Source organism: Citrus sinensis, chromosome 3 (genome assembly GCF_022201045.2).
Source record: "Citrus sinensis cultivar Valencia sweet orange chromosome 3, DVS_A1.0, whole genome shotgun sequence".
Taxonomy (NCBI): Eukaryota; Viridiplantae; Streptophyta; class Magnoliopsida; order Sapindales; family Rutaceae; genus Citrus; species Citrus sinensis.
The window spans coordinates 40,239,987-40,252,010 of record NC_068558.1 but is presented as its reverse complement, the minus strand read 5'-3'; the positions used below and the strand labels follow the sequence as shown (position 1 = coordinate 40,252,010).

Sequence of the window (12,024 nt, the reverse complement as noted above, 5' to 3'; positions counted from 1 at the left end):
ACTTGTTAAAAGGGTATGAAGTTGTAACTTGTAGGATCCCACGTTAATAATCTAGCCAATTAATTGATTAGTCAAATTAAAGTGCAAATTTGAGAATGAAAATAATATATAGTATTTCAATAATGAAAATGGCCTTTCGCAAGGGTACCGATTAATTTGAAATAATTTTTTAAAAGTGGTAATCAGACAAAAAAATGATGATTCTTTTCTTAGTTTTTAATTTAGTGGGGCTGGAACTACAAAGTGATCGAATCTCCCTCTCAATTTGAGCCATAAGATAAGATCAACACACCATGATGTCATATCAAAACTTTACCCATAATTCATGGCAATTTGGCAAATATTATAATCCCAAATTTCAGAGTATCGCCATCAATGGCTATCTTTTGAACCCATTTAAAACCCCTTTCTTTTTTTTCTTCATTGGCAAAACTTAAATCTTAATCTCTCCCTCCTTAATTAAATAATGCAAATTCATACTTTCTTCCAAATACAACCCGGGCTGTGCTATGGTGCAGTTGCAGCTGCATCGTTACATCCGTGCGCTTCCATAAAATGCGAAAAGGTTTATATTTTAACCCAAAAAAATTGAGAATTGTATAATAGAAAGTTCTACGAAATTAAATTGTATCATAGTTTATAAAAAAATGTTACATAAATAATAAAAAATTAGTAGTCGTATTACCATAGTTGGTTGTCCATAGAACGTTTGACATAGTATATTTTAAGTAGTTTTATTTAATTGGTCACTCAATTTCGAATCTTGAAGTTAGATATGAGATTGTAGTATTATAACTTCTAAATAATTAGAATATATATAAGAAAAAAGAAAAAGAAAATCATAGTGAGTGTATTGTATGATGTTGTAAAATAATCTAACTCATAGAGATTTTAATTTATGGACTACCAAGGCATTGTTTCATGGGTTGCGACAGTTGGCTGGCATTGAGACACATAATAGAAGGTGTAAGAGGCTGCGGTCACAGACTCACATGTCACCTTGATTAAGATAACCTTTTCTAATCTCATTTTTTAATTACTAATTTAATGAGTATGGGATTTGATTCATTAAAAGTCAATTACATTGACTTTTTCTTTAATGTTTGGTGGGGTTTTTGAATCAAGATCTCTTTCCAGGCTAACCTTCCCCAATTTCTCTCTGTCTCTTTTTTCTTTGAAATTTATTTTTAATGACATATATAATCCAATAAAATTATTACAACTAACTGCTCTAACCATAAATTAACAGACTTAACAGTAAGAGAAAGCAACCCAAATGGCCAATTAATGTGACGGGTGTGTCTTTGTCCTTATTACAACCCAAAAACCCAAAAAAAAAAAAAAAACGGAAATTCTGATAACTTGTCAAAGAAAATTTCCAAAGCCTATACTGAATTATTTCTTAATTTATAAGTTCATTTTCGTTTTTCTAGAACCTACAAAATAAGTCATGCACATTACATACATCATCTTAAATGTAATACGTTATGATGCGGTAATATGTAAAATTACATGCAGTAAAACACTTTTCTGAATGACCTTGATCACGAATTAATATGATTACACCTTTAAATATTAGTTGTTTACCTAAAACTCTAATGCTTTAAATCGGTATTAATTCAACCCCAATAATTTAAATAATATAATATTTGCTCTCAAATATATGCGCACTTGTTCAGTTTTGACGCTTAAAAGTATACCCTTATGACTTCCAACCCTCCAATTTTTCAATCGTGACTCTGTCCTTACTTTTGACAACCTTAATCTTACGATCTAATTCTATGTAAATTATGTGTATCATCTTGCATTTGGTCAAAATCGGTGTGTATTTTTTTTAATAATTATTATTGAAATGAATTTGAATGTGGATTTAGTTCGACTTAAATATGAGTTGAACAGCGACGCCCTTCAAATTTTTCTTGTAAAACTCCTTTTTAATTGAAATTACTTCAACAACTAAAGACAAACTAATTCATTTCTTATTTTAAATAGGAATTCAATTAAACACTTGAATGAAATTTCATTTTAAATTGTAGTTAAAAATATTTATTTTTGCAAACTTATGAGATTTACTATTATGGGTGTAATAAGAAATTTAGGAGGGTGTTAAAAGCTCCACTCCTTACATATAGCCAGCTGGTGATGATTTGTAAAAGGGCCAAGGCTCTTTCTGTTCTAAATAAAAATGTACCATCCAGTCCACAATTCCTCATATCATTTCTCTTCTGGGCCTTGGATTTAGCCTTTCCGGATTCATCATTGTTTGTTTTATATTGTGAGCATATTATATTTATACAACCATATGAAAACAAATCAAGATTCCAAAAAATGGTTTCTTCGCTTATGTTCCCCTTTCTCAGTTCCTCCGACCTTCAAATATTTAGATGTGTTAGTGTTTCATTACTTTTTAGAAGTTACAAGGTTTAAAGCAAAATTGTGAAGTTATAAGGTTTCAAGCAACAACAAAAAAAAAAAAAAAGGAATTGTTTTTCTGTCCGAAATTTCCAAAAATCCTTAAAGGTGGCTGATGATTTTCCAAAGCTGGTTGGTCCACTGACTCCCACAAAACAATCTTAGTGCCATCTTCAATACGTTGGTCCCCATGAAAAGCATCAGCACTGAGCTTAATATTATTCACCAATCACCATCTTTATTGTTGTGTCCACAAGGAACGTCACATCCTTTCCAGTTTCCATCACTTGGATCATACGGCTCCAGCCTCACCTGCATGCACCCACGAATTTGGCACTCCTTAAATGAACTAATTACTTTTAATTTCGACTTTTTAATTAAGTCAATTAGAGATGTTGTGAGTTATGAAGTGATCTTGCAGGTTCTGTGGGGCCTTTGCCGTGCTCCATGGCCATATTAGGAGCTTTGTTAACCAGAGCAAAGCAGGGACAGCACTCTGAATCCTTTCCTTTATTTTTGTGCTGTACTACCTCTCATCTTTGTACCACTGCCGCAGGCGAGTAACGTTACAATTCAATTATGTAACCTGAGCTCGAAAGATTAATGTGATGGAGTGAAATCAAACCCTTATTCTTAATGAACAAACAAACTGGGTCATATCTGATGAATCAGCGGGTGTGAGAATCACAGCCTTGTCTTTACCACCTAGAGAGAAACCAGGGCTCTTTCTTGCAAAAGATCTTACAAGTTGGTTTATTAGATGAGGTGTCATTGTGCTCAGGTTGATTATTTCCGCGACTGCTACCGTGGGTCCCATGCGACATCGGTGCTGCATTGTATCCGCTGCCGCCGCGTGTCCCCTCCAATGTCGGTCCTGCTTTGCATCCACAACAACAATGGGCCCCGTGCGACATCGGTCCTACACTGTATTTTCAACTATCGTGGGTCCCATGAGGCGTCGGTGCCGCACTATATCAGAAGTCGTCGTAGGCCGCATGCGAAGTTGGTCTTCCACTGTATTTGCCACTGTCGTGAGTCCCATGCGACACTAGTGGTGATCTGTATCCACCGCGACCGCGGCTAACATGCGATATCCACTGCGGATTCCATGCGATGTAGGTGGTGCATTGTATCCGCCACTGCCATCAGTCCCATCCTTATTGTTCTGTAACCATCCCCAAAGTCCTGGCTCTGTGTCCACAGCAATGTCACATCCTTTTCATCGCTTGGATCATATGGCTCCAGCCTGACCTGCACGCACAAACGAATTTGGAACTCCTTAAATGAATTAATTTACTTCAATTTCGACTTTTTAGTTGAAGTCACTTAGAGATGCTATGAAGTGATCTTACGGGTTCTGTGGGGCCTTTGCCGTGCTTCATGGCCATATTAGTAGCTTTGTTAACCATAGCAACGCGGGGGCAGCCTTCTGAATCCTTTACTTTTGTGCTGCACCTCTGATCTTTGTACCAATGCTGTTGAAGAGTAACGTTTTAACTCAGGACCTTGCTATGAAACCTGAGCTCTAAAGATTGATGTGATGCAGTGAAATAAAATCCTCATTCTTAATTAACAAACAAACAGGGTCATATCCGATGAATCAGCAGGGATCTTTGTTGCAAAAGATCTTACAAGTTGGTTTTATTAGATGAGGTGTTATTGTGTTTAGGTTGATTATTTCCATAATTGCTACCATGGGGTCTCATGCGATCGGTGCTGCGTTGTATCCGCTGCCGCCGCGTGTCCCATTCAATGTCGGTCCCGCATTATACCCGCCACGACAATGGGTTCCATGCGACATCATGAGTCCTACACTGTATTTGCCACTATCGTGGGTCCCAAGCGACGTTGGTGTTACACTATATCCGCGGCTATCATTCATGGCTCTAGTAGAGTTACACTGTATCCTCTACTAGAGTTGTATCCGTGACGAGTAGTCCCGTGGCCCACTGAATGGGGGTGGGCTGGTGCCCCTCCTCCATATTGAGAGGGGTGGACCCCGGGTGTTTCCACTGTCTTCATGGTACCACGATTGTGACTGGTCGTAGGGAGGGTGGCTGCTGCCATGGGATTGGTTTGATATTTTGACATCATCATCATCATGTCTGTATTTGTTTAAGTTCTCTAGCCTCAGTTGTAATCCACTGTAGTTTTTTTTTTTTTTTCTTTTTAAAAGAGTACTACTACTAGATGATTATTATAATAGAGAAATGTTTGATTTCTGAAATCTTCACTAGTTCAAGATTATTCTTCGGAGAGAAAGAGGTGAGCCGGAACCAAGAGATTGCAGTGGCTTCATGTAAATCAAGAAGAGTAAATTTAGCTTCCATCTGACCTTTTCTTTTTATAAATCTCAACTTGAACCCCCAAGTCACAACCTTGCCAAATCATTTGCTAGCTAACGAAGAATAAAAAAACTATGTAGACTTGTAGACAAAAAATCTTCGTAGACTTGTAGTACAGTCATTCGACAATACTACGTCCCATATTTCTGTATACACATCATTTATCGTAATCAATGACATTACAGCTTTTAAAAGGAAAACACATGTCATCGTGACCCGAATTCAGTGCATGCTATGGATGGCCATGAAAATCACATGGGAACACCTGGACTTAATCCATTAGTGGATTGGTATCACTTATCATACGCATTCATTATAATTCCACACCATAGATAATGAATAATGAAAGTAACAGTAGTTAATTAAGTTTTAATGACACATCAAGACGCTCACTCAATAGACGGAATACACGAACCACAGCGAGAATAAGCAGTGTGCCTCAACAGGTATCAACGAAAATCATCATGAACACAATACACAAACCACTCAATGGAGAATGGAAAACAATCCTCCTCAGTCCTCACATATACTTCTGCAAGCGCAATACAATACAGCTCCAATAGATGACAGTACCGATGCCACAATCCTGCACATATAACCATCAAAAGACCAAAAAAGAATTAAGAACAGTTCTGTGAGTTGATGGGACACTCGAAGCAGAGAAAGTAAGGCTTCATCTTCCCAAACTACATATACCTAGACTAATTTATATTGAAATTCCATTATTGGTTTTAAAAGTATCAAATGATGCAACCTGAAAATAAGAAAGATATGGTAGGAATTCTATATTTCTTTGTGTTTCGACTGATGAAAGACTTACAGTAGGGGACAATCCTCCATCGCTGGTTATCTCCCTTGTTCCATTCCCAAAGCACAATGGTGGTGCCATCACGGACACCACCAGATTTCTTATCACCATGAAAAGCATCTACATTCAGGCGAATGTTATTGACCATTCTTACAGCTCTGTAACCATCCCCTATGTCCTTGCTCTCTGTCCACAGTACAGACTCATCCAGAACATCTGGATTATAAGGTATCAGCTGCACCTGCAGACATATTATCAAAGTTTTATGTTGGCATATTAACATTATCTATAATTAAAAGAAACTAAATCAAATATCAAATAAATGAAGGGAAAAATCCTGATTGACAAGAAGGTAACCATGTCTAAAACGTGAAACCAACATGCAAAATTTGCCATTAAGATGCATATCTATTCCAGTTACATGTAGTATTGAATTGGAAATATCCTTGTTCCTCAAATGAGCTCGAAAATGCAAAGTTTAATTTGACTCGTTAGCAAGTCATTGAGTGGGCGTGAATTCCACAGAGATAGCCTTCCATTATAGTCTAAATGTTACCCTTATTCAGCCTTCTCTTCACCGGCATACCAGAACTAACATCTTACATTTCGGTCATGTAAGTTGTTTGGATTCTTTGCCAGTAGATATTGCCCATAGGTCATAAACAATATGCCTGGATGCAACAAATTGCTGCATCCTAATATTAAAATACAGATTCAGAAGAACATGCTAATTTTCAAACAAAACCAAATTAGCAGCAGCAGCGACATTTGAGTCAATACATGTTGATTTATATCAGTATGTGAAATTAACAACAAAGAAAGACATAATGCTTGAAATTTTACATCAAATAAACTTCCAATCACTTAAAAAATTTCATAGAATCCTTACAGGATGAGTGGCTCCAATGGAGTGCTTCACAGCCTGACCAGTAGCTTTGTTAACGAGAGCAAAGCAGGGAAAGCCCTCCTCATCCTTCACTCGAGTGCTGAGCCTCTCGTCCTTGTACCAGTGCTGCAACAACAACAAAAACCAAAGCAATAAACACATAAGACTAAGAGGCAAGAAACCCTGAAAACAGAGGGGGAAAAAAAAGTCCGTAGCACTAATGGCAGATTTAAGTGAAATTATTATTAAAACACAAGTGGGCAATAATATAATAAAATCATCTACAATATTCAATATTTCTTGGGGGAAAAAATAATTTTTAACTTTTTCAAAAAGGAAACAACAGAACCCAGATCAAGTTAAATACTTAGAGCAGCGCAACAACAACTGTAAACGGGTAAACAAAATAGAAAATAAATACTCACCTGAAACTGATCGGAGGGATCAGATGGAGCAAGAAGCACCTTCCCATTTCTAATGGTGAGCGAGAAATTAGGCTCGGCCTTACAAAAGAATCTAACAGTAGGCTTCCCAGAGAGAGCAGGGAAAGGGGCAGGGCCAGAGCCAGAGTGAGAGTGATGATGCAGAAAAGAATGGTGATGGCCAGTCTCAGTTTTCTCATGAGAAACATGGCTCACATGTACCGCTCCCGACGCTGCTGCTGGTGGCGGCGGCGGCGATTGCTGGTAGTTGAAAAAACCGAGTCCTTCTGGTTTATCATGACTAGCGTGATACACGTGGCGCACGTGTGTTGGCTCTGGTGGTGGTGGTTGCTGATAGTTGAAAGAGCCGAATCCTTCGGGCCGATCAGTGGAGTGATGCACGTGACTCACATGTGATTCTTGATGATACGGCCGGGGCGGAGGTGGTGGCGATGAAAATTCAGGTTCTTGATAGTATGGTGGCGGCACAGGGCGCGGTGGGGGTGGTGCAGCATACTCGTTTTCTTGATAATACGGCGGCGGCGGCGGCGGAGGCTGGCCGAAGTAAGGTGGCGGGCGTTCTCGTCGTTCATCTTCTTCAGGATCGCGACGGTGGTGGTGGCCGAAGGGGAACTCCATCGTCGCTGTTCTTTTTTTGGACTCTGCTTCTACTCTCAGTATCAGTAATTTGGGATTCTTTCTTGCTACAAACAATTATATGCTTGGAGCTTTTTCTTTCACCTTTTTCCTTCTTTTGGGTAAAATTACCTTTTAACCATTTTAAAACATCACAAATTTTCCGTAGCCTATTTCTTAATTTAAATTTTTGAAAACAAAATTTAAAAAATACAACAATAGAAAGTTTTATGATTAGATAATAACATTTGTTAAAACTGTGACTGTTTTAACTACATATATTTATTATAAGCAACCAATTAAATTCGTTTTGGTGCTACTACACTTAAATTTAGTTCGAGTAATGCTACACTTCTAAAGTATTGGTGCAAAAGGATTTTTTATATACCTTAGGAAGGGATAAATATATGATTTTATGAGTTATAAAGTTTTACATAAAAATTATTGAATTTATTATTATTATTATTATTATTATTATTATTATTATTATGACGACAACGACGAAGAAGAATTAACTCGAGAAAAAAAAGTAATAAAGTAAAAATACTAATTTTTAAATTTATCAATTGTCATATATGCATATGAAAATATTAAACATACATGTTTGCATATGCGTTGAAGTATATTTCCTTTGATATTATATATATTTTAGTCAATTGTATTCTAACAATATTTTAACAATTATATTTATCAAACACTAAACTGATATTTTTCACGATTGATTATATTACAATACAGCTGACGGTAACTATTTTAAAAGTTATAATATTACCAATTGATCCTATTTTAGTAAAATCTAGTAAGTGCTAGTTTAGAAGAATTGTTGCAACTTATAAAATATGTGTGTGTTTTTTGAAATTATCAGCACCATAATAATAATAATAATAATAATAACCTAATTTTCTCATACTCATTCAACAAGTTCGAACTCGTACCTTTAACTTATAAAATAGTTTGTTTTCGAAATAAAAATAATCAATTGTACAAAACGTATTTGATAAACAATGTTTTTGAAAATACTGTGAAATTAAAAAAAATAGAGCACCCATCAAACTTCTGCAATCTTTTTTTTCTTTTATGACTGATTAATTATTTTTTCTTAAATTATAATAAAATCATAATCCTAGGGACTATTTGGTGAGAATCAGAAGAAATAAGAAACCACCTCACTGGGAGTCGTGTAAGCATCTCTGATCTTTTAAATGCCATTTGGCAAACACCCACTCCATTAATCTCCCACGTGTCGTTTTCTCTCCAATTAATCTAACCCACCCACTCTTATTTTAACAACCGGGTCAGGGTGTGTGATGCTTCAATTAAAATAAATACACAAATTTAATATCAAATTTATTGATTAAATTTTTCAAAACTTGTATGGAGTCTATAAAATAATAAAACATGCAAACGATAAATGGAACCATGAGATCTTGTGGGCTGGCCCAAACAGCTGGCCCATACAATCTTGATAACACTCTCACAAGTCTCTACCGTAAATCAGTTGCTCATGTTACGTAAAACGAATTTGATTCTTCAATCTTTCTTATTTGTCGATAGTATTACTATAATAATTAGTTTGATTTCATATATAATTTGGTTGTGTCACGAATTAAAATCAAAATGATAGTCAAGACTTATTTATTCTCTTGACTGAAGTCTGAATGGGTCTTAATATAAAAATTTGAATGACATATTTATCTTCTTTTTTTTTTAATATTGTCATGTCGAAATGTAAATGGCATTTTGTTTGATTTTATAAATGAAACATATTTTAAATATTTTTATTTGACATGTATGTCTTTATGTTTCAAAACGAATAAAATGATTAAATTTTATAATTTAGAAAATAAGTATATTTATTAGTGATATTAGCTTCGTCCTAATGTTTACTCCTCATTAAGATTTTTTCCTATTCGGATAAAGTCATAAAAGTTTTTTTGTTATTTAATAGTTTTTTTCAAAATTAAATAATTATATAATTTGGTAAGATTCAAGAATTTAGACTCTCTCGTGATCTGTGTCTGAGCACTTCTTGAGTAAAACTCAAGTAAGTGGATGATTAATGGTAACTAATAAATAAAATATATTATAATAATTAAATCTCAAACATACTCTATCACGAATTGATATATAACACAAATAATAAGAACACAACGTAGGAGATGCCTTTATATGTTGTCAAAAAATTACAATGAGTAAGGGGCTGAAGTAAAATTATTTTGAATTCTGAAGGTTAAAACCATACACTATCACTAATATGCCCACCAGAAATTTCACTACTGTTTTGAGCTCATGGCTGCATGCGAGGTGCTCTCAAATCTTGCCACGTAATTTGGTGGACGTATCAGTAATTGCTTTAAGCTGCTTAATTAATTAATTAATTAATTAACTAGATCCTAATCTCATCGATTCCATCAATTATCATCGTTAACATTAGAAAAAAAAAAAAAATCTTAAAGAGTGTTCCAATAACATTACTTGTTTTTTATTCACTCCTTATTTTTCTTTCTTCTTTTACGAATCTTTCTTTGATATCCACCATGTTACTCTATATTTCCTCAAATCTTTTATTTTTTTTTGGTGTTAAAGAGGGAAAATAAAAAAAAAAAATAAAATGAAAAGAACATTTGATTCTTTGTCCTGTTATCGGTTAAAGAATAATTGGTGAGCTTTACTGCGCAAATGAAAGGATACCAAACAAAAGTGCATGGGAAAATGGCCATCATTATTATTATTATAACGATTAATTAGTTGTGAGGATAAATTAAAAGAAAGTATACTTCCTTCTCCAATGATCTTCAAATGCTTCTTAAGGGAATGCACGTGCATGATCTTCTTGTAATAATCTGACTTAAACAATTAAAACACTGCGGCTGCTTTGATCACAAGAATGAATGAATGAATTAATTAATTAATTAACCAAGGAGGATAAGAACAATGGCGCACGATTAATTAAAAGTAATTAATTTATATTAATTAACCGATTTGAGACATCATGATTCCCATTTGAGAATTGAGACACAATTATTTTTAATGGCCATTGTGATCCCAATTTCCCATCCCACAAATGCTTAGAAATTTTTTTTCACGTAGACAAGCAAGACCCACCACGAAGGGTCCAGTTATGCTGCGACGCCGGCACCATAAAACTTCTTTTGTCTTTTGTGAGTTGTGACTGCATCACTGTAAATTTTTATGTAACCCCCTTGCCCTCATTTTTATTTTAATTTCTCCTCATAATTATTAAACTAATTTCTGCCTCCATCCATTGGCACATTTACCATTTTTATGTCCTTATACTATTTCATATCTACAAATGTTTTGCTCTATATTGCACGTATGTCACAATACCCCCTCTTTTCTATTATTATGAGACCAAACCATTGACATGTTTAATTTAGAGCTTTAAACTCCTTTTTAATTACAATATACATTTAAGTATCAGGGTATTTTTTTTTTTTACATTTATTATCAAATTTCATTTAACACGTTACACTCTATTTATTTACAATTTTTTTTAATAAATATTATGGTACTTTTTCTATTACAAATTATGTAACCCCAGTAGTTCTATTACAAAAATTATTATATATTTTTTTATAAATCTATTTTTTATTATGTTATTTAATTCAAATATTCTTATCTTATGGGTGCATTAGACTTCAAGCTATAATTTAGTAAAATATTTTATCTAACATGGACTGACATTATATGTATTAAATTTTTTTATCATTGTATATGACGCATACAAAATCCTTTAATAGTCCCGTTTATAATTTAAATAAACCTACTATTTATTCCTGATCATTCTTCATTTATCCACTAATTTAACTCGAACATGTACTTGGGGAAAGCACTTTGACACTCTTGTTAGATTTGTTTATTTGAATTTAGTAAAATTCTAATTCTAATTTTCTCTTATTAATGAGAGGATGGCCAAAAGTCTTTTCTCAAACATTTTGGCATGTATATATAGATGAAAAAAGGTGGGTTTGGCGGGAGGCTTTAATTTTAGATCTAAATCTCCACTGTTAGAGCTTTAAACTCATGATTTTGTTAGTAATCACGTACTGCTCATTATTATATTTACAAATTAGGCCAATAGTCTTTTCTAGGTTTTGTATGATTTATCATGTAGTTCTTCATGTAGCCATATACTAGTTTGACTCTGCATCAATGGTATGTTTATTAAACGAAAACCAGAATGAAGCTGGAATTAGAATGAGCAGGAATCAAAATGAGCTAGAATGAGGATAGGAAATGAAAATCAGAATAAGTTATTTACTTGAACTGTATAAATTAGAATCAAAATGAGCTAGATTTCCATTAATGTATTTTCTTTGTCTTAGAATCGAAATCAAAATGAGTTAGATAGTTATAAATTACTAAAAAGTCCTTAATTAAATATTGTTATAATTATTATTTTTTATTTAGTTATTGTGATTATTTATTCAGAAATTATTATTATTAATAATAATCATTAATAATATAGTATTAATATTTACATTATTTTCAAAA

At 34.0% G+C, this 12,024-nt stretch overlaps 1 protein-coding gene across 1 annotated transcript; it reads right to left on the bottom strand.

Moving 5' to 3' along the window:
• Nucleotides 1-5,028: 5,028 nt before the first annotated feature.
• Nucleotides 5,029-7,592, bottom strand: LOC102628917 (ricin B-like lectin EULS3). The gene is made up of 4 exons (XM_006478988.3): nucleotides 6,877-7,592; nucleotides 6,455-6,577; nucleotides 5,578-5,806; nucleotides 5,029-5,343 (listed from the first exon to the last, which is right to left on the bottom strand). Coding segments are annotated over exons 1-4 (990 nt in total). The 5' UTR covers nucleotides 7,513-7,592; the 3' UTR covers nucleotides 5,029-5,341.
• Between the last annotated feature and the right edge of the window lie 4,432 nt (nucleotides 7,593-12,024).